Source organism: Pseudophryne corroboree, chromosome 7, assembly GCF_028390025.1.
Source record: "Pseudophryne corroboree isolate aPseCor3 chromosome 7, aPseCor3.hap2, whole genome shotgun sequence".
Taxonomy (NCBI): Eukaryota; Metazoa; Chordata; class Amphibia; order Anura; family Myobatrachidae; genus Pseudophryne; species Pseudophryne corroboree.
The window spans coordinates 185737933-185761999 of NC_086450.1; the positions used below are offsets into that span (position 1 = coordinate 185737933).

At 47.4% G+C, this 24067-nt stretch overlaps 1 protein-coding gene across 1 annotated transcript in view; it reads left to right on the forward strand.

Annotated features, from left to right (window-relative positions):
* ABCB6 (ATP binding cassette subfamily B member 6 (LAN blood group)) overlaps nt 1-24067 on the forward strand; it is a 104724-nt gene that overhangs the window by 71431 nt on the left and 9226 nt on the right. Inside the window, exons 12-15 of the mRNA XM_063933869.1 lie at nt 5172-5235; nt 6354-6439; nt 18958-19015; nt 21376-21480. Of these exons, the coding sequence (XP_063789939.1) occupies nt 5172-5235; nt 6354-6439; nt 18958-19015; nt 21376-21480 (313 nt within the window). The remainder of the gene's footprint in view (nt 1-5171; nt 5236-6353; nt 6440-18957; nt 19016-21375; nt 21481-24067) is intronic.

A 24067-nucleotide genomic window follows, 5' to 3' on the forward strand; every position in this document is an offset into this window, starting at 1 on the left:
TATCTGCAGTCACCCTATTTTGAACCCTTGGAAGACGCAGATATTAACTATCTTACTTGGAAGACTGCTTTTCTATTAGCCATAGCTCCAGCCCGGAGGGTATCTGAATTAAGTGCCTTGTCTTGTATGCCTCCCTACTTGATTTTTCAACCTGATAGGGCTGAGTTGAGAACACGTGCTTACTTTGTTCCCAAGGTAGTGTCTGCTTTTCATATCCAGCAGCCGATTGTGGTACCATCCTTATTGGAGGACTCTGGGACACCTTCTTCTCTAGATGTAGTGAGAACGTTGAAGATCTACATGAAAGACTGGATGCTGTATGCGTGCTTTATGATCTCCCGCGGTGAGGGTGGCCTGCTACTAAGCAGACCTTAGTCTTTAGGATTCGGTTGGCTATTCGTCATGCCTGTCTACACCAATCTAGGCAACCTCCATTATCCATTGCGGTCCACTTTACATGCTCAGTTGTGTCTTCCTGGGCCGCTATTCATACGTTTGCCAAGTTCTACAAGTTTGATACTTTTGCGGCTTCATCCTCATGGTTTGGCCGTCTTGTTTTGCAAGTTCCTCAGTGATCTCCAGCCCAGGGGGGAAACTTTGGGACGTCTCCATGGCCTTGAAGTTGTGCCAGTGTCCTCTAGTGGCTGACAGAAAAAGGAGGTTTTTGATACATACCTATAAAACCCTTTTTTGTAAGCCATAGGGGACACTGGTCGCCCGCCCTTCGCTGTTCTCTTGCCTTCATTGTTGTTCTGTTCTGTTTGATTATGTGCTCTCTTCCCTCGTATACAGTAGTTCTGTTCTCTTGTCCCCGTCTCCACTCAGCTAATTCATAACTGAGGGATGATGGGGGGTAGAGGGGGAGGAGCCTGTTTCACTTCTTGGATTATTTTAAGTGCCAGCTTCCTGTAAGCCGCCATCACCCCACGGTCTTGAAGTTGTGCCAGTGTACCCTATGGCTTCCAAAAAAGGGATTTATCGGTAAGTACCAAAATCCTCCTTTTACTACACTATTTTCCACCTGAAGAATACCTATGTTAAATTTCAGCCTCCTAACATGTCGGGACGTAAGAGAATTAGTGATGTGTGTGTGTGTGTGTGTGTGTGTGTGTGTGTGTGTGTATATATATATATATCTATATATATATATATATATATATATATATATATATAAAATATACACAAATAGAAAATTCAGCACTCACCATAGCAAGCTCACTTGTCCTCACAACATCAATAAATAAATGATGGGGGTTTAGTTAGTGAATTGGCCAATGCACGGAAGCCTGCAAACCGCTCGCCAAGGTACCCCACCTTCATACAGGTCCTACACTGTCACAAAGCCTTAAAAATTAAAACCTGGCAACTGTATCACACATAATATAACTGCAAATATGCCCACTAGGTTTAATGTATGCCTGCCACAAATCTTATGGCTTTTAAAGGCATACTAGTCACCTGACACTAGGGGTAATTCTGAGTTGATCGCAGCAGGAACTTTGTTAGCAGTTGGGCAAAACCATGTGCACTGCACGGGAAGGGAGATTTAACATGTGCAGAGAGAGTTAGATTTGGGTGTGGTGTGTTCAATCTGCAATCTAAATTGCAGTGTAAAAATAAAGCAGCCAGTATTTACCCTGCACAGAAACAAAATAACCCACCCAAATCTAACTCTTTCTGCACATGTTATATCTGTCTCCCCCTGCAGTGCACATGGTTTTGCCCAACTGCTAACAAATTTCCTGCTGCGATCAACTCAGAATTACCCCCACTGGCTGATAAATTACTAAGGAGGAGCTGAGTGGTGAGTGCAGACACTGCACCCCGCTTCTGGGGTGGCGAGTGCTGTGGTTTTCTATATTTGTTTGTGTGTGTGTGTGTGTGTGTGTGTGTGTGTATGTATGTATGTATGTATGTATGTATGTGTGTGTATGTATGTATATATATATATATAGATTGGTAAAGAAGGCGGCACTCAGACAGACGTAAATTGCAGTAAAAATGTGGTCAGTTTATTCCGACATGTTTCGGGGTAATCACCCCGTCCTCAGGGTCAGCATGATGACCCTGAGGACGGGGTGATTACCCCGAAACATGTCGGAATAAACTGACCACATTTTTACTGCAATTTACGTCTGTCTGAGTGCCGCCTTCTTTACCAATCCATATCCAGAGGTTTTCGCCTCCAGGAGGGCACCGCAGCACCTACCATTTTAAGAGTGAGTGCCGAGTACACAGCATCACAAGAAATATATATATATATATATATATATATGTGTGTGTGTAATATAGATAGATAGATATATATAGATATATATATATAAAATGCGCTTCTTGAACTGTTCTTGTTGTGATTTATGTATGTATAAAGAAAAAAGAAGACGTACCAACCAACAGCATACATTTCTATGATTTCGCTTATGTCTTTTTTGCCTTATTGATTTACAGTTTGTTACAGTATATTGTGATTCTCTTTTTTATGTGCTGTGTTATACCAATTGTATTTTGTGTTGGTACTCAATAAAAATTTGCACCAAAAAAAAAGATTCTGTCTATCTTTTTTTTTTTATTGCATCCTAGAAAATGATAGACATAATCTGATTGGTTGCTATGGGCAACATCACCACTTTTCAATTTTAGAAATTTTAGTAAATTTACCCCTTTCAATCCATTTAATGCAGTCAGTGCAGATGTGAAAGTTATTTTACACCTGAAGTGCTGTTATTTATCCTTTTTTTTTTTTTTTATGTATACATTACTGAATAATGCAAGCAGGGTGGCATGTGACTGATGCCACAATGTGAGGAAGCGGATGGAGGCAGCAGGATGTCACAGAACTTCTGTATTCATTAACTGTTTTTTATATAATGCACACATTATGCAGGGACTGTTTAGTCATTCACCATCATTCTGTGCCCATGGAATGTATAATATTTATTCCCTATCGTATGGACACACAGTTTTGTCAGAAGCTAATCTACCAGTATGCTTTTGGATTGTGGGAGGAAGCCAGTGCACCTGGGGGGAATCCATGTAGACATGGAGGGGACATACAAACTACACACAGGTAGAGCCCCCATTGGAATTAAATCTATGACCTTTCGTGCTGTGAGGCATAAATGCTAATCACTACGGAACTGTAGTATGTAAGTGTAGGTTCATAAGGCCGCACAGAGTATATCAGGAGATAACTGTGGTGTCAGCGAGTACATGACTACACGTAACAGAGATGTCAATGATCCAAGGAGGAGTATGGAGGCAGCAGGAAGACACAAACTGAGAGTTATATAGTACAACAAGCAGGGTTCCCCATCAGCACAGAAAGAGTACATGGCTACATGTAACAGGGGCAGCGTCATGAAGTGATGTGGGGAGGCTAACAGAGGCAGCAGAAGCCATGGGCTGAAAGTTATATGGTTGAAGGAGCAGGGTCCCACTTAAGTACAGAATATGGGCCTAATTCAGACCTGATCGCAGCAACAAATTTGTTAGCTAATGGGCAAAACCATGTGCACTGCAGGTGTGGCAGACATAACATGTGCCGAGAGAGTTAGATTTGATGTTGGTTATTTTGTTTCTGGGCAGGGAAAATACTAGCTGCTTTATTTTTAGATTTCAGTTTGAACACACCCCACCCAAATCTAACTCTCTCTGCACATGTTATATCTGCCCTCCCATGTAGTGCACATGGTTTTTGCCCATTAGCTAACAAATTTGCTGCTGTGATCAGGTCTGAATTAGGTCCTATGTGGGTCATTCCAAGTTGATCGCACGTAGCAACTTTTTGCTGCCCGAGGGCTTTTTTGCATAGCAAGGCTGTGAACGCTTGTGCAGCCCTACTATGCAAAAAAAAGTTGTGTGTAGAAGTAGACCAGAGTAAGAGTTGCTTACCCTGTGCGATCGATCCAGCGATGCAGGTCCCAAAATTGACGTCAGGCATCCGCCCTCCAAATGCCTGGACACGCCTTTGTTCGCCGCACCACTCCCAGAAAACGGTCAGTTGACGCCCTGGAACGCCTTCCTCCTGTTAATCTTCTTGCGGTCTCCACTGCGACCGCTTTCTTCATTAGCGGTGTTGCTACCGGACAACCGAAGCGCCTGCGCAATGCAGCCAACGCGCATGCGCATTTCCGAACCGATTGCACGGCTGCGAAGAAGTGCAGCGTGTGATCGGGTCGGAATGACCCCCATTGTCAGGAGAGTTGAGTGGGATGTGTTAATGGCCCCATACACTACAACGATTTTGCTCGATTTCATGCGATTCTGACCTTTCGGGCCGATATATTGTATGAAAAGTGTCAAATCGTATGTGTTTTCGATCTGATCCGATGCGCGGTCATGATTGATTTATCGGAATCCATGGAATCTGATGGAAAATGGTGTTCTTTTTGTGCCTACGATGTATCGCACAAGTTTGACTGGCATTCTCCAGGACACTCCCAGCCCCCCTAGCCCTCTAATCCAGCCCATCAGATATATCTTATGGTACAATTCATATGATATATCACATGCAATTTATCGCGGCTTGGTCAAACGCATGCGATAATCTTGCACAAAAATAGTACAAAAGTACAAAATCGTATGTTATCACTCCTGGGAAGGTCCTGGGGGATTTCAAGGAAATCACATCCGACTTAAGCCTCAGACATATCGTTGTAGTGTATGGGGCCCCTAAGTGAGGACATGACTACATGTGACAGGCCAGAGACATTGTGATGTGGAGAGGGAAGTTGAGGCAGAGAGAACACTGTGAGATATTGGAAGGAGCAAGGGCAGTGATATGAGGTTCCTGTCACACCATTGTCAGAAAACTGTGGAACCAAGTATACCAGGTTCATACGGGTGGTCTTCAGTATGCCGACTGTCGGGATCCCGGCGCACAGTATACCGGCGCCGGAATCCCGACAGCCGGCATACCGACACATTTTCTCCCTCGTGGGGGTCCACGACCCCCCTGGAGGGAGAATAAACGCGCGCCACCTTTCCCGCAGCGTGGAGAGCGCAGCGAGCCCGCAAGGGGCTCATTTGCGCTCGCCACGCTGCCGGTATGCCGGCGGTCGGGCTCCCGGCGCCGGTATGCTGGTCTCCGGGAGCCCGGCCCCCGGCATACTATACTACACCCGTTCATACATCAACTTTGTTTATTTATGTATTTCATATCTGCTTTCCAGGATGATTCAAAACTCCTTCATTGACATGGAGAATATGTTTGAACTATTCAGTGAAGACCAAGAGGTGAGAGGATGCTATTGGCTACCCCCAAGTATCAACAGAATATTAAATTTTATTGTTTTAATAGCTCATGATTAAGTGCTTCATTCCCCCTCCTTTAATTTCTTTCATTTTGAATGCTGTATTTTATTGCTGTTGGCATGTGTGAACTTACATAAGACATGGGGGCATCTCATTGGGTTGTGGCAGCATTTGATTGGCTACTCTTGACCTTCATCATGTATCGGCTTTACTAGAGATGGCACAGTCTATTGTGGATTAATAGCGTTACCAATTTCTATGTAAAAATAAAATTGAGGTTATAGTAATTAAATTTTTATTTTTCAAACCGCGCCCGTTATCCTGGCGGTCAGAATCCTGACCGCAGGATGCTGGGCGCCGGAATGCCGGCAGCAGGACAAGCGCAAAAGAGCCCCTAGCGGGCTCGTTGCGCTCACCACGCTGCGGGCACGGTGGCGCAGGACGCTATTTATTATTCCTCCAGGGGTGTCGTGGACACCCCAAGAAGGAGAATAGGTGTCGGAATCCCGCGCCGGTATGCTGAGCGTCCGGGATCCCGACAAGCAGGATATTGACTGCATCCCATTTGTAATTCTTGCTGGTAATCAGATTTCTTTTGAGTCTGTCCAATGCCGTCCATGTGTGATCAACTTTATATTCACTTGATGAATTGACTGCTATAGTATGAATGACTGTAAAGCTGGCCATACACTGAAGATTTATATGTCCAATCTGGCTGGTTGGAATGAAAATCTGATAATGGCTGAGAGCAAATGACAAGTACCATTGGCTCCCAGACACCGGAAAACAGACAAAAATGGTCAATCAGACAAATTGGTTAAATCCATTTGATTTTACTGATGTGTCTGAATGACCTTTTTATCAGTTTTACGGCATTTAGAAGCAAATTTTGATTTGCTCTCATCCATTATCAGAATTTCATTCCAACCAACCGGGTTAGGGTTAGGCTTTGGAGGATGAAGACCTGTTAAACAACATGCATTGTACAGAGAGCTGCATGATAATCGGCATCTGTCCGGGGATTGTTTTCCTTATGCAAGACAATGATTCACATTTCGGGCTATAACTGAACAGCTTCTATGTCTTTTTAAACTGCCCAGGTGAAGGATTTGGTGAATGCCTCAGAGCTGAGATTCAACACTGGGAAAATTGAGTTTGAGAATGTTCATTTCAACTACACAGACGGGTATGGTGTTATACTGTTGGTTGTCTTATGTTTGTGTTTGCAGATATGATACACAGGCAGTGAAGTTGATAACTAATGGATGCTGGGGACTCCGTAAGGACCATGGGGATAGACGGGCTCCGCAGGAGACATGGGCCCTTTAAGAAAGACTTTGACTCTGGGTGTGCACTGGCTCCTCCCTCTATGCCCCTCCTCCAGACCTCAGTTTGATGCTGTGCCCAGTGGAGACTGGGTGCATTTCAGGAGCTCTCCTGAGTTTCCTGTAAAGAAAGCATTTTAGTTAGGTTTTTTATGTTCAGGGATCCTGCTGGCAACAGACTCCCTGCATCGAGGGACTGAGGAGAGAGAAACAGACCCACTTCTCTGAGTTTCAGGGCTCTGTTTCTTAGGCTACTGGACACCATTAGCTCCAGAGGGATCGGTATGCAGGTCTCACCCTAGCCGTCCGTCCCAGAGCCGCACCGCCGTCCTCCTCGCAGAGCCGGAAGATTGAAGCCGGGTGAGTATTGAGGAAAAGAACATCAGAGGCGGCAGAAGACACCTTGATCTTCATAGAGGTAACGCACAGCACTGCAGCTGTGCGCCATTGCTCCCATTCACCTCACACACCTCGATCACTGTAAGGGTGCAGGGCGCAGAGGGGGGCGCCCTGGGCAGCAATATAAACCTCTCCTGTGGCATATATAGATATATACATGTACAGCTGGGCACTGTACATGTATATAAAGAGCCCCCGCCATGTTATTGAGAAATTTGAGCGGGACAGAAGCCCACTGCCGAGGGGGCGGGGCTTCTCCCTCAGCACTCACCAGCACCATTTTTCTCCACAGCACCGCTGAGAGGAAGCTCCCCGGACTCTCCCCTGCTTAACACACGGTGAAAGAAGGGTTTTAAAGTAGAGGGGGGGCATATAATTGGCGCATATACATAACAAAAGCGCTACTGGGTAAACATACTGTGTTTTTTCCTGGGTCATATAGCGCTGGGGTGTGTGCTGGCATACTCTCTCTCTGTCTCTCCAAAGGGCCTGGTGGGGAACCTGTCTTCAGAAAATAGCTTCCCTGTGTGTGTGTGGTGTGTCGGTACGCGTGTGTCGACATGTCTGAGATTAAAGGCTCACCTAAGGAGGAGGGGGAGTGTATGAATGTTAGGTCTCCGTCGGCAGTGCCGACACCTGACTGGATGGATATGTGGAATGTTTTAAGTGCTAATGTTAATTTATTGCACAAAAGATTAGACAAAGCTGAAGCTGGGGTACAGTCAGGGAGTCAACCCATGCCTGTCCCAATGTCGCCTGGACCTTCGAGGTCTCAGAAACGTCCACTATCCCAAATAGTTGACACAGATACCGACACGGATTCAGACTCCAGTGTCGACTACGATGATGCAAAATTACAGCCAAAGGTGGCTAAATGTATTCGATATATGATTATCGCAATAAAAGATGTTTTGCACATCACTGAGGAACCCCCTGTCCCTGACATGAGGGTACACATGTATAAGGGAAAGAAACCTGAGGTCACCTTTCCCTCATCACATGAGCTGAACGAATTATGCGAAAAAGCGGGGGAAACTCCAGACAAAAAACTGCAGATTCCCAAAAGGATTCTAATAGCGTATCCTTTCCCGTCGCAGGACAGAATCCGGTGGGAATCCTCCCCTAGGGTAGACAAAGCCTTGACGCGCTTATCAAAAAAGATAGCGCTTCCGTCCCAAGATACGGCTACCTTCAAGGATCCTGCTGACCGCAAGCAGGAGGTTACCTTGAATTCCATTTACTCACATTCTGGTACGTTACTCAGACCGGCTATTGCGTCGGCCTGGGTTTGTAGTGCTGTAGCAGCATGGACAGATTCCTTATCAGCGGATATTGAGACCCTTGATAAGGATACCATTTTAATGACCCTAGGGCATATAAAAGATGCTGTCTTATATATGAGGGATGCTCAAAGAGACATTAGTTTACTGGGTTACAGGATAAACGCTATGTCTATTTCTGCTAGGCGTGTCTTATGGACCCGACAGTGGTCAGGTGATGCCGACTCCAAGAGACATATGGAGTTGTTGCCTTACAAGGGTGAGGAATTGTTTGGAGAGGGCCTCTCGGACCTCGTCTCCACGGCTACGGCAGGTAAATCGAATTTTTTGCCATATATTCCCTCACAATCTAAGAAAGCGCCTCATTATCAAATGCAGTCCTTTCGTTCCAATGAAAGCAAGAGAGTACGTGGATCGTCCTTTCTTGCCAGAGGTAAGGGCAGACGGAAGAAGCTGCATAACACAGCTAGTTCCCAGGAACAGAAGTCCTCTCCGGCCTCTGCAAAATCCACCGCATGATGCTGGGGCTCCCCTGAGGGAGTCCGCCCCAGTGGGGGCACGTCTTCGACTATTCAGCCACATCTGGGTTCACTCACAGGTGGATCCCTGGGAAATAGAAATTGTTTCCCAGGGATACAAGCTGGAATTCGAAGAGGTGCCTCCTCGCCGGTTTTTCAAATCGGCCCTACCGACTTTCCCCCTGGAAAGGGAGATAGTGTTACATGCGATTCGCAAATTGTGTCTTCAACAAGTGGTGGTAGAGGTTCCCCTGCTTCAAAGAGGGAAGGGGTACTACTCAACTCTGTTTGTGGTCCCGAAACCGGACGGTTCGGTCAGACCCATTTTGAATTTAAAATCCCTGAACCTTTACTTATAACGGTTCAAGTTCAAGAGGGAATCGCTCAGAGCGGTCATCGCCAGCCTGGAAGGGGGAGATTTTATGGTATCTCTGGACATAAAGGATGCATACCTGCATGTTCCCATATATCCTCCTCATCAGGCGTACCTGAGATTTGCGGTACAGGATTGTCATTACCAATTTCAGACGTTGCCGTTTGGGCTTTCCACGGCCCCGAGAATTTTCACCAAGGTAATGGCGGAAATGATGGTGCTCCTGCGCAAACAGGGTGTCACAATTATCCCGTACTTGGACGATCTACTCATAAAAGCGAGATCACGGGAGAAGTTGCTGAACAGTGTCTCACTTTCACTGACTGTGTTACAGAGACACGGCTGGATTATCAATATTCCAAAGTCGCAGCTGAATCCTACAACTCGTCTGCCCTTCTTGGGCATGATTCTGGACACAGACCAGAAGAGGATTTTTCTTCCGACAGAAAAAGCGCAGGATCTCATGACTCTAGTCATGAACCTGTTGAAGCCAAAACAAGTGTCAATACGTCATTGCACTCAAGACCTGGGAAAAATGGTGGCGACATACGAAGCCATTCCCTACGGCAGATTCCATGCAAGGACATTCCAATGGGACCTATTGGACGAATGGTCCGGGTCACATCTGCAAATGCATCAGCGGATCACCCTGTCCCCCAGGGCCAGAGTATCTCTCCTGTGGTGGCTGAAAAGTGCTCACCTTCTAGAGGGCCGCAGGTTCGGCATTCAGGACTGGATCCTGGTGACCACGGACGCGAGCCTTCGAGGTTGGGGAGCAGTCACACAGGGAAGAAATTTCAAAGGCCTTTGGTCAAGTCAAGAGACTTGTCTTCACATCAACATCCTGGAACTAAGGGCCATATACAACGCCCTACGTCAAGCGGAGATCTTACTTCGCGATCGACCAGTTCTGATCCAGTCAGACAACGTCACCGCAGTAGCTCATGTAAACCGCCAAGGCGGCACAAGGAGCAGGGTGGCAATGGCGGAAGCCATCAGAATTCTTCGCTGGGCGGAGAATCATGTAAGTGCTCTGTCAGCAGTGTTCATTCCGGGAGTGGACAACTGGGAAGCAGACTTCCTCAGCAGACACGACCTGCATCCGGGAGAGTGGGGACTTCATCAAGAAGTCTTCGCGCAGATTGCAAGTCGGTGGGGACTGCCCCAAATAGACATGATGGCGTCCCGTCTCAACAAAAAGCTACAAAGGTATTGCGCCAGGTCAAGAGACCCTCAGGCGGTAGCTGTGGACGCCCTAGTGACGTCGTGGGTGTTCCAGTCGGTCTGTGTGTTTCCTCCTCTTCCTCTCATACCCAAGGTGTTGAGGATAATAAGAAAAAGAGGAGTGAGAACAATACTCATTGTTCCGGATTGGCCACGAAGGACCTGGTATCCGGATCTGCAGGAAATGCTCACAGAAGATCCGTGGCCTCTTCCTCTAAGGCAGGACCTGTTACAACAAGGTCCCTGTCTGTTCCAAGACTTACCGCGGCTGCGTTTGACGGCATGGCGGTTGAACGCCGGATCCTAGCGGAAAAAGGTATTATGGATGAGGTTATTCCTACGTTAATAAAGGCTAGGAAGGACGTGACATCTAAACATTATCACCGAATATGGCGTAAATATGTTTCTTGGTGTGAGGCCAGGAATGTTCCTACGGAAGAATTCCATCTAGGCCGTTTTCTTCACTTCCTACAGACTGGAGTGAATTTGGGCCTAAAGTTAGGCTCCATTAAAGTTCAGATTTCGGCCTTATCCATTTTCTTTCAAAAGGAATTGGCCTCTTTACCTGAAGTACAGACTTTTGTGAAGGGAGTACTGCATATTCAGCCTCCTTTTGTACCTCCGGTGGCGCCTTGGGACCTTAACGTGGGTTAAGTTTCCTTAAGTCACATTGGTTTGAACCACTTAAATCAGTGGAGTTGAAATATCTCACTTGGAAGGTGGTCATGTTGTTAGCCTTGGCTTCGGCTAGGCGAGTTTCGGAATTGGCGGCTTTATCACTAAAAGCCCCTATCTGGTTTTCCATATGGATAGAGCGGAATTGCGGACCCGTCCTCAATTCCTACCTAAGGTGGTCTCATCCTTTCATATGAACCAACCTATTGTCGTGCCTGTGGCTACACGTGACTTGGAGGATTCAGAGTCCCTGGATGTGGTCAGGGCTTTGAAAATTTACGTGGCCAGAACGGCTAGGATCAGAAAAACAGAAGCACTGTTTGTCCTGTATGCAGCCAACAAGGTTGGTGGCCCTGCTTCAAAGCAGACTATTGCTCGCTGGATCTGTAACACGATTCAGCAGGCGCATTCTACGGCAGGATTGAGGTTACCGAAATCGGTTAAGGCCCATTCCACTAGGAAGGTGGGCTCGTCTTGGGCGGCTGCCTGAGGGGTCTCGGCACTACAGCTGTGCCGAGCTGCTACTTGGTCGGGGTCAAACACCTTTGCAAAGTTCTATAAGTTTGATACCCTGGCTGAGGAGGACCTTGTGTTTGCTCAATCGGTGCTGCAGAATCATCCGCACTCTCCCGCCCGTTTGGGAGCTTTGGTATAATCCCCATGGTCCTTACGGAGTCCCCAGCATCCTCTAGGACGTTAGAGAAAATAAGATTTTAAACCTACCGGTGAATCTTTTTCTCGTAGTCCGTAGAGGATGCTGGGCACCCGTCCCAAGTGCGGACTACTTCTGCAAGACTTGTATATAGTTATTGCTTACATAAGGGTTATGGTATAATTTCATCGGTTTTGGACCGATGACATGTTGTTTTTTCATACTGTTAACTAGATAGTATATCACAAGTTATACGGTGTGGCTGGTGTGAATCTTGCCCTTGGATTAAGTAAAATCCTTTCCTCGTACTGTCCGTCTCCTCTGGGCACGGTTTCTCTAACTGAGGTCTAGAGGAGGGGCATCGAGGGAGGAGCCAGTGCACACCCAGACCTAAAGTCTTTCTTAAAGTGCCCATGTCTCCTGCGGAGCCTGTCTATCCCCATGGTCCTTACGGAGTCCCCAGCATCCTCTACGGACTACGAGAAAAAGATTTACCGGTAGGTTTAAAATCTTATTTTCTGCTGCGGGGTACACTGGGCTCCACAAGTCTGGACAATGGGGGTGTAGAGTAGGAACTTGATCCGAGGCACCAACAGACTCAAAGCTTTGACTGTTCCCAGAATGCACAGCGCCGCCTCCTATATCACCCCGCCTCCCAGCACAGGAGCTCAGTTTTGTAAGTTGGTGCTGCAGTAAGCAGGCACTTAACAGAGGGGCTGCTCCATGCAGCCCTAAGAAAAGCTTTTTTCTGAAGAAAAAGTGAAGACTTCAGGGCAGCAGCGGAGGTAAATGTCTTGTGACATTCTCTGCTGCGGCTCCAGCTCTCCCCAGCGGCGCTGTACACTCCCGAGCCCTGGTTGCCGGGTACCTACAGAGGAGGCTCCGGTTTACTTCACGTTAGGCACACACGGCTGGGGCTCTCCAGGATCGCGTGGCCGCGCTTCGGGAGATGGTAAGTGGGTCCCGCTCGCGGGACCCGGTCTTTATCGCGATCCGGCCCGGTCGGTGGGAGGCGGACCGCGCACGCTGGCGGTGGACACTGTGGCAGTACAGGCGATCCCACTAGATCACCAGGGCATGGGCGCAGGTCAGATTTTCTCTCAAACCGATTTTAATATCGCCCACAGTACCCGGTGGTTTTGCCAGCAAGGGGGATAAGGCTTAGACCTGAAGCCCCTCCCCCAGCCCCAGGGCGCCATTTCTAACAAGTGTTCCCGCCCTGGAGCTGCAACTCTGTCTTTTCCTCACTCCCTGCCAGTGTCTGCGGCGCCATTAATCCTCAGCTCACTGTTCCTGGGACTGCTTGGGCAAATCCTCCTATGTAAAGCCGCCTGGTTGTCAGCGCTGTGCCTTTACATGACACTTAAGTATTCTACTTGCCTTTTTAGTCAGTGATAGTTAAGAAAGAGTGCTTTTAATCAGGGTTTTATAGTACAATTACCCTGTGATATACATCCAGTTCTTACTGTGTAGTGTTATATCTATTGACTATTTAGCTATACAAGTTAGTCCAGTGCAGTATTATTGTCATTAATAACCTCTGCATTGTACAAACTGTGACTATTGTGTGTGCATTTGATAGCTGAGTGGTGTCCATCTCGTGTCTTTCACTCAACTTGCTATCCCTATATTCTATAACCTGAGGGGGCTTGGTGCGTCAGGTGTTATTTAATATAGGATTTTCACAAAGATATACTGTATGACGTATTTTTCTCTGTGATTTAGTCACCATATCTCTCCTTTATCTCTGCTGGTGCTGACTACACTGCACAGGGGTTTGGGTTTAGGGATATAGTGCTGCTAATAATTGTACTGTTACCTCATACTGCAAGTTATATCATGTCTGCTTCTGAGGGTAACGGTTCTGGGGCGGAATACACTGCTGGGGTTGCTACAGCCACAGACCCATATGAGGAGAATATAGCAGTTGTGGGCTCTGGTTCTGGGGGCTCCTTGCCCCACAGTGGGACTGTGGCAACGGAGACACATACTGACCCTCCATGGGCCGCTTTTTCCACGCTTCTGCATACGCTAGTTCACAAACTAACACCCCCTATGGGACCCCCAATGCCGGTACAACCGTATGTGGTCCCTGCAGCTAACCCGCCGTGGGCGGATGATTTATCTGCTCAATTAAAGAAGTTGAACCAGTCCCTGACTACTAAAAAGTCTGACCAACGCTCGCCTAAGTCCAAGAGCTCCTCTAAGCGAGCGCTCGTCTCCTCACAATCCACTGCTGTCACTGACACCTCGTCTGATGAAGACAGCACATACACTGACCCCACAGGTTCTGACTCAGATACGGCTGATGGGGAGGGTAGTTCACATGTGGATGTTCCTGATCTTTTGGAGGCTATTAAGTTAATTCTGCAGATTACGGATGATCCCGAGCCATCCGTCCCTCCTAAGAAACCAGATAGGTTCAAGCGTCAGAAGGTGGTTAAACAGGTTTTACCTCACTCTGACCACCTAGTGGATATCAGGAACCCTGGGAAAGCCCGGGTACGAAGTTTGTGCCTCAAAAGAAGATGCTGGCTCGCTATCCCCTCGCGCCAGAGCTGTCTAAGAATTGGGAAACGCCTCCTCCAGTAGACTCGCATGTGGCTAGGATGGTGGTTTCCTCAGCTCTACCTGTCACTACCGTCACGTCTCTAAAAGAGCCTACGGATAAACGTGTAGAGGGTTGTCTGAAAGCGATTTACACCCTCACGGGTGCTGCACAATGGCCCACTATTGCAGCTACATGGGCTGCAGAGGCTATTGAAGCTTGGGCCTTGGAGTTAGAAGCTGAAATCTCCTCTGACCATGCTAGACAATGCTTGTCATATATTGTCACAGCTTCTCGATATATTAAAGAGGCGGCTTCTGATGCCGGTATCCTAGCAGCCAAGGCCTCTACTACGTCAGTCCTGGCTCGCAGGATATTGTGGCTGAGATCCTGGTCTGTGGATCTGGACTCTAGAAAAACCCTGGAGGGAGATATTCTGTTTGGGGAGGACTTAAATAAGATAGTGGCTGACTTGGCTACTGCCAAAACTGCCTGTCGGCCTAATACAGCTCCTTCTGTGTCGAAGGCCAAAGGCACGTCCTTTCGCCCCTTTCGTCCTTCAGGTAAAGCAAAAGGTCAGGCGTACCATGGGGGTAATTCTGAGTTGATCGCAGCAGCAAGAAAGTTAGCAATTGGGCAAAACCATGTGCACTGCAGGTGTGGCAGATATAACATTTGCAGAGAGAGTTAGATTTGGGTGGGTTATTTTATTTCTGTGCAGGGTAAATACTGGCTGCTTTATTTTTACACTGCAAATTAGATTGCAGATTGAACACACCCCACCCAAATCTAACTCTCTCTGCAAATGTTATATCTGCCCCCCCCCCCCCTGCAGTGCACATGGTTTTGCCTAATTGCTAAAAAATTTCCTGCTGCGATCAACTTGGAATTACGCCCATAAGCAGGCCCGCATTTCCAAACCTGGTAAGCCGAAGCCCAAAAGAGCCTGGGCTGCCCGTCGGACCGATAAGCCTGCCGCATGACGGGGCGGGCCTCCCCCTGGGGGATCCCAGGGTTGGGGGCCGGCTTCTAGGGTATACCCAGGAATGGTTGAAGACCACTTCCGATGCCTGGGTATGGGAAGTCGTCACTCGAGGTTACGCTATAGCCTTCAAAAACCGACCCCCTCATCGAGTTTGCCAGACAGACGTCCCATCAGACCAGACAAAGGCAAACACTCTGCATTCGGTTTTACAGACCCTCCTGGATACAGGAGTCGTAGTACAGGTGCCTCTTGCTCAGAGGGGCCGGGGGTACTATTCTCCGTTGTTTCTAGTCCCGAAACCGAATGGGTCCTCCCTGCCCATTCTCAACCTCAAGGCACTGAACAGGTTTGTGAAGGTTTCCAAGTTCCGTATGGAAACCCTTCGCTCTGTAATTCTGGCCTTGGAACCTGGGGACTACATGGTCTCCCTGGACATACAGGATGCTTACCTGCATATTCCTATAGCAGTGTCACATCAACAATACCTGAGGTTCGCTATTGGCAACCTACATTACCAGTTTCGGGCGTTACCTTTTGGTTTAACAACGGCTCCGCGAGTCTTCACCAAAGTTATGGCGGTGATGACGGTGGTACTCCGCCGTCAAGGGGTCAGGATACTGCCGTATCTGGACGACTTGTTAATCCTGGCAAATTCCCCAGATCTTCTCCTGTGTCATCTGGATGTGACGGTCCGGTTTCTACAAGCCCACGGGTGGCTCATCAACTGGAAGAAATCCTCCCTGGTCCCTGCTCAGAGCATGGTGCACCTGGGAGCGCTGTTGGACACTCACAACCAGAGGTTGTTCTTGTCTCAGGAGAAAGTCCTGAAGCTTCAGGACGGGATTCGTTGCTTCCTTTCTCATCCGCAAGTGTCGATACATTCGGCGATGCAAGTGCTGGGCCTCATGGTGTCAGCATTCGACATGGTGGAGTATGCTCAATACCATTCTCGCCCCCTCCAGAAGCTGATTCTAGCTAAGTGGGACGGCCTGCCTTACCGGATCAGGTCTCAAATGATCTCATTGACTCCGGAGGTCCGTCTGTCGCTGCTCTGGTGGCTCCAGAACCAACAATTGTGCAGGGGCCGTCCCTTCTGGATATCCAACTGGGTCCTGTTGACAACATATGCCAGTCTAAGAGGTTGGGGCGCGGTGCTGGAGCAGCACTCCTTACAGGGTCGGTGGACCAAGGAGGAATCTCTCCTCTCGATCAACATTCTGGAGTTGCGGGCGGTCTTCCATGCGTTGAACCTGGCCCAGCATTTAATTCAGAACCGTCCTGTTCAAGTACAGTCGGACAACGCCACCACAGTGGCTTACATAAATCATCAAGGCGACACTCGAAGCCGTTTGGCAATGAAGGAAGCCTCACGGATTCTACAGTGGGCAGAACGCCATCTGCCGGCAATATTAATTCCGGGAGTCCTGAATTGGGAAGCGGACTTTCTCAGTCGTCAGGACATGCATGCCGGCGAGTGGGGCCTCCATCCAGAAGTGTTTCAACTCCTCGTGGAAAGGTGGGGTCTTCCAGATGTGGATCTGATGGCGTCTCGACACAATCACAAGGTTCCGGTCTTCGGAGCAAGGACAAGGGATCCTCAAGCAGCATTCGTGGATGCGCTGGCGGTGCCGTGGAGGTTACGGCTGCCGTACGTGTTCCCTCCGGTGTCACTCCTGCCCAGGGTAATTCGGAAGTTCAAGCTAGAAAAAGGAACTCTGCTTTTCATAGCTCCGGCGTGGCCTAGACGGCACTGGTTCTCAGACCTGCAAGGCCTACCGTCAGAGCGTCCACTTCTACTTTCACAACGCCCAGACCTCCTCGTTCGTTCAGGGCCCTTGTGTCTACCAGGACCTAGCCCGGCTATCTTTGACGGCGTGGCTCTTGAAGCTTCCGTGTTGAGGGCTAAGGGTTTTTCTGATGAGGTCATTAAAACTATGTTGCGGGCCCGGAAACCGGCTTCTGCTCGGATTTACCATAGGGTCTGGCATTCATACTTTGTTTGGTGCACATCTAACAATTATGATGCTTCCAAGTATAGTACAGCCAAACTTTTGGCTTTTCTGCAGCAGAGCCTAGATTTAGGCCTGCATCTGGCCTCCCTCAAGGTTCATATTTCTGCCTTGTCGGTGTGGTTTCAGAGAAAAATTGCGACTTTACCTGATGTTCATACTTTCACTCAGGGTGTGTTGCGTATCCAACCTCCCTATGTCCCGCCTGTGGCTCCTTGGGACTTGTCGGTGGTTTTGGAGGCGTTGCAGGAGCCTCCATTTAAACCTCTTGGTTCAGCTGACCTTAAGTGGCTTTCCCTTAAGGTGGTGTTCTTGCTGGCTATTGCCTCTGCTAGAAGAGTGTCGGATCTGGGTGCCTTGTCTTGTAGTTCCCCATATCTGATTTTTCACCGTGACCGGGCGGTTCTTAGGACTCGTCCCGGATATTTACCTAAGGTGGTTACTTCGTTCCACCTTAATCAGGAGATTGTGGTTCCAGCCTTTGTCTCTCCTGATTTGTCTCCCAAAGAGCGGTCTTTGGATGTGGTACGGGCTCTCCGTATCTATGTGAAGAGAACTGCTTCTATTCGAAAATCTGATTCTCTCTTTGTTTTGTTTGGATTTCGCAAACGTGGCTGGCCTGCTCACAAGCAGACCCTGGCCAGATGGAGTAGAATGGTGATTGCACATGCTTATGTAAAGGCTGGTCTGTCAGCTCCTGCTCACATTACGGCCCATTCTACTCGGTCTGTTGGACCTTCTTAGGCGGCCCACCATGGTGCGACCCTTGATCAGTTGTGCAAGGCGGCTACATGGTCCTCCGGGAACATGTTCATAAGGTTCTATGCCTTCAATACTGCCGCTTCCCAGGATGCTTCCTTTGGATGCCGGGTTCTTGTGCCCGCTACAGTGCGTCCCCTCCCATAAGGAACTGCTTTAGAACATCCCCATTGTCCAGACTTGTGGAGCCCAGTGTACCCCGGAGCAGAAAACGAGTTTTATGGTAAGAACTTACCTTTGTTAAAACTCTTTCTGCGAGGTACACTGGGCTCCACAAGGCGCCCACCCTTACGCACTTAGCTTCTTTTGGTTGATGTGGCATTAGCCGCTGACACTTCTCTTGTCGTGAGAGTGTAGTGTATGTGGCTACTAACCGTTGTCGTCTCTTTTCCTGCTACTGCATTGGGCTGGTTAACTAAAACTGAGCTCCTGTGCTGGGAGGCGGGGTGATATAGGAGGCGGCGCTGTGCATTCTGGGAACAGTCGAAGCTTTGAGTCTGTTGGTGCCTCGGATCAAGATCCTACTCTACACCCCATTGTCCAGACTTGTGGAGCCCAGTGTACCTCGCAGAAAGAGTTTTAGCAAAGGTAAGTTCTTACCATAAAACTCGTTTTGTTTTTTAAATAAAAAAAAATCTACATACATACAAACGGACAGATTTTCATCCATTACATTTATTTTACTGTATGCTTTATTCAATGCTGGAAGCCTCCTCTGAGTAAGGTTGTCAGTAGAAAACATTGACACACTTATAAAACAAACCTGTGCTCAGTAGTGGAATTGAGACCCAGAATGTCACTTTTGAGATAAATCTAAAATCCTCCAGTGCCTGAGTATTATATATTTTTTTTCTTTCTTTGTTTTTTCTAATATTTTCATTAAAGATTACAGCTACACACTGAATTGATTTGTTCATTCTAATATGTTTATTTTCAATTCATTATACGCCACCAAAGAAGGGAAATCCTGCGTGATGTCTCTTTCACTGTGATGCCTGGACAGACGGTCGCACTGGTGAGAGTTTTGCTTATCACTCAGCTAGTGCATTTAGCTTATCACTGTTGTACTTGCTCTGCGTTAAGTTCAATAAGAACCCTGGGGTGAAGTCCATCCAGGCCAGGAGATTTATTTATCTTAATTTTACTTAGTCTCTCCCGGACTACTTCCTCGTTTAACCAAGTACCTAGCAACGAGTCGTTATTATAGCTTATGTTGTGCTCTACTCTTGTCAACCTGTCCTCTCTTGTGAATACTGATGCAAAGAATTTATTCAATAAATCCGCTTTTTCCCTATCATTAATCAAGACATCCAACTCTCCCATTAAAGGCCCAATATTCTCCTTTTTTAACCTTTTACCGTTTATATACTTAAAGAACTTTTTGGGGTTTGTTTTACTCTCCTTTGCGATTTGTTTTTCATTTTCTATTTTAGTTGCTCTGATTTCTTTTTTGCATATTTTTGTTTCTTTCCTTGTAGAACTGGAATGATTCCACCGTACCGTCAGACTTAAATGCTTTGAAAGCACGCCTTTTTTTATCCATTTGTTCCTTGACCACCTTATTAAGCCACATCACTTTGAATTTACTACTCCTGTTTTTGTTGACCTTGGGAATATACAATTTAGTGTACTTATTGAGCGCAGTTGTAAAAACATCCCACATTTCAGCCGTATTCTTACCATGAAATACATTTTCCCAATTTATGTCCTTCATTGCTGGTTTCAGCAATATAAAATTAGCTTTTCTAAAGTTAAAAGTCTTAGTTAGACCCTTATATTGTTGTTTTTCGAAGCTGATATCGAATGTGATCATATTATGATTGCTATTTCCTAAGGTCTCCCCTACATTAGTGTTTGATATTTTTTCCTCATTATTAGTTAGTACTAGGTCCAATATAGTCCTATGCCTAGTTGGTTCCTCGATTACCTGTGACATGTTTAAGAACCTGTTGCCCCAGCTATATTTACTGTTTCGGTTTTCCAGTTTATGCCTGGGTAATTAAAGTCCCCAACAATAATGACATCCCCCATTCCTGCAGTTTTTTCAATTTGCTGCAAGAGTTGTAATACGTCACAAACACTAATATCTGGCGGTTTATAACATGGCCCTATTAAAAGATTTTTTTGTATCTTTACCCCCACTCGAAATCTCAACCCATAATGTCTCCACGTTATCTCCAGTCCCCTCGTAAATTTCCTCCTTTAAATACGGTTTTAAGAATGGTTTAACATAAAGACAAACACCCCCTCCCTTTTTAGTAGTCCTATCTCTCCTGAAGAGGGTTTACCCTTCCATGTTTGCTGCCCAGTCGTGAGAATCGTCCCACCATGTCTCTATAATGCCTATTATATCATATTGGTCTTTAACTGCAATTGTTTCTAATTCCTCCATTGTTAGGCTACTTGCATTAGCAATCATACACTTAAGCTTAGTTATTCCCTGATCCGCAAGTTTTGTTGTAGATAACGTTTCCTTAGGAACTTGAGTTTTCTTTAAATTACCATCGCTGACTATTTTACTCCTTCCCCCCTCTCCACCCCCATTATACTTTATACATCCCTCTTTTCTTCGCTCTCTAGATGTCCCTCTAGTTCTTATTAATCCCTCCCCCCAGACACCTAGTTTAAAATGTCCTCCAACCTTCTAACCATCCTCCCCCGCACCGCTGCCCCCACCTCATTCAGGTGCAATCCATCGCGACACATAAGATGGTGCCTGACTGAGAAGTCCGCCCAGTGTTCCAGGAACACAAACCCTTCTTTCCTACACCAGTCTCTGAGCCACACATTTACCTCCCTAATCTCCCTCTGCCTCCCTGGACTAGCGCGTAGCACAGGTTATATTTTGGAGAATATTACCTTAGATGTCTATGCCTTTAGTTTTTGGCCTAGGTCCCTATAATATTTCTTAAGGACATCCCACCTACCACTAACTTTGTCGTTGGTGCCAACATGCACCAAGACCGCTGCGTCGTTCCCGGCCCCTCCCAACAATCTTTCTACCCGGTCCGCAATGTGCCGTACCCGAGCACCCGGGAGACAACAGACTAGACGGCAATCACGGTCCCGGTAACAGATTGCCGTCTGTCTTCCTGATGATAGAATCCCCTACCACCACAATCTGACTAGGTACCTCGCTTTCTCTTGTTCCCTTTGTCCTGGAGGGACCGCTCCTCCAGTTGCTTATTATAACTATTATTATTATTATCATTATTATTTGTATAATTGGAATGGTTCCGCTTTCCTTTAGTAGTCTGTCTTTTCCTATCACACTAGCCAGGAGAGTGTGATTGTGGGCCCTGATCGTCCCATTTGTACATCTATATTACAGTATTCCAGGGAGACTGATTTGAGACCTTTTGTTTCCTTCCACAGGTGGGACCGTCGGGCTCTGGGAAAAGTACCATAATACGACTTCTTTTCCGTTTTTATGATGTCCGAGGTGGCAGCATCAGGATTGACGGGCAGGACATCTCCACGGTGAGTGCGCGCAAACAAGGCATACTAAAGCTAACTGTACACAGCAGGGTGACATGGCATGGAAGATAGAAGCTAGCTGTAAAATGAGGAGCAAGGGACAGGAAAACAATTCCATGCCACCAATGGTACTTTGGCCGTTGGGAGTACCCTAACTGAATTTAGGGCCCACAGTAACATTAGAAAATACAAGGTTTCCTGTAAAACAAAATTATGTGATCTGTAAAGAGAAATCTATTACTCTATGTGTGCCCAATACACATTTTTTAGAATCACATTTAAAGCCAATGTCCACTTTTTCTTTAACTTATTGGCTTGTACTTATATTTTGCTACTTTTAAAAGAATTACATTTCTGGGGAGGGGGCGTGGCCTACGTGGTGACCAGACGTCCTTGCACTGGGCTCCCACTTCAGAGGGCTAATTGCCAAATTTATACCTGCCCTAGCCCCTTATACATACTTCACAGTTCCCTACTATCCCCCCTGGGGCCCCCCTGTACCTGATTCGAGGAGCCGCGGAGCCGGGGGACGTTCCTGCAAGTCCCTGCGGGTTGCGGCCTAGTCGGGTCCGGAAGCCGGGGGCTCGAGTACGCGCCGCACCCGGGAATTGAGCTCCAGAGGACGCGCGATTCGCGCACCGGAAGTAAGCGGCCGCGAACGCCTCCCCAGCCTCCTGCAGTGCCTGCAAACACCTCCGGACCCCAGGGCACGGAGCTGGGGGTGGAAGTCTGCCCTGAGTGACCCACACAAGGAGCTCCAACAGCAGCAGCAGATCTGGCACTTAGAGGCCTCGGCGGCCATCTTGGAAAATCTGTGCTGCTTCTGGAGCTGACATCTCCTGCATCTCCAACATCCCTGGGTTCAGGTGCAGGGTGAGTGCATATTTTATCACCAATTGATACACCCTGGTTCTGTTACAGGCAGCTTAGTGGGATGCTGCAGTGAACCTCTGATGTGACCCTTTCTCACCTCCCTCCACCACTCATGTTTAATGTGTCCGACACCTGACGGTCCTCCGTGTTCCGCATCTCTGTGAATAAATTTACCTACCGCTACGCCTGTCCTGGTCCTTTACAACTACCTCCGAGCTCCTTTATCATGGCCCCTAAAAAGGTAAAAGGAGCACTGCCACCTAAAGTGTCTTTTCCTAAACAGAAATCACCTCTGACCTCATCATCCCCTCGGGGGGAACGCCCGGCTACTGCCTCGACCCCTCTGAAATCAAGCAACTCACTGGGCACCATGTCGATTGCTGGCATAGATGTGGACTCTGAGGCGCCCCTGACGGTGAAATCCCTATGTCAGATCCTGGTGGCGTTTAAATCTGATCTAACTACCGATCTTACAGCGGCTATTAGAGAAGTCAAGACAGACTTAACCGAGGTTGGAAACCGTACAGATCATTTGGAGCATAAGATGGAGGAACTTGTGTCCTCCCACAACGATCTCATCACCGCACATGACCAGCAGAGGGCCGACCTGGACGCGCTACGAGATAAGATGGCGGATATGGAGGACCGTTCCCGCCGGAACAACGTTAAAATAAGAGGCATTCCGGACTCTGTGACTAACTCGGAATTGGAAGGCTACACCATGACCGTTTTTCGCAAGCTGTTGCCAGACGCTGACACTCGTGATTTACTTATCGACCGTATACACCGCTTGCCTCGCCCGCGTACGGTCTCTAACGATCTTCCCAGAGACACTCTACTACGCATCCACTTCTTTTCTACCAAAGAAAAGATCCTTAAAGCGGCAAGAAATGTAGGAGATTCTGATGTTCTGGGAGGACTCCAAATCTTCCAAGACTTCTCAGCTGTAACAATGGCGAAAAGAAGAAACCTGGCTCCGATAACGACAGCACTACGTGCTAACGACATACCCTACAGATGGGGTTTCCCGGTGAAGCTGATCATCACTAGCGACGGATCCTCGTATGTCGTTTCCTCTCTGGATGCCGGTATCAAGCTACTGTCGGACTGGGACATCTCCGTTAAACAGCCCCAGGGCCTTGGCAGTCGCCCTGGAATACGAGCCGAGTGGTCTACTCATTGAATCGCTTGACCCCTTCTGTTGGCTAAAATATCTTGATTACACCGGATTGTTGGTCGTTTCCTGTTCAGGACTATACCTTGCGATTGGGGCTATCCCCTGGGACTATGTGAGTTATACGACGACCCAATCGTGCACAAAGTAATTTTTGATATGTCAATGTGATGTATGTGTTGAGTTTTTACGTTCTCTCTCTGCCTAAAGGTTCTGTTTAATTGCTGTTTAGGTTATGTTACTTATTAATTCTAAGCACCTCGGTTGATTAGCTGTCCCGAATGTGATAAATCGGAATTATTTTAATAGTATATAAACGGGTGGCATGAGTGGTGGCGTCAGGCCACATCACCCCCTTCCTCTTGTTATTCTACTGCACCTGTTCCTCCCCTTGCAGTAGCTATGCAGGCCCGATATACAGGGCCTTCTTGGTTTATTCCCCTGTTATTTATGCCCAATTTTAGTTTACACCCATGTACCTCTTTTCCCCTGTTTCTTTTTTGTCAGCTATTTTTTCCTGGGAAACATCTACTATTTGGTAAT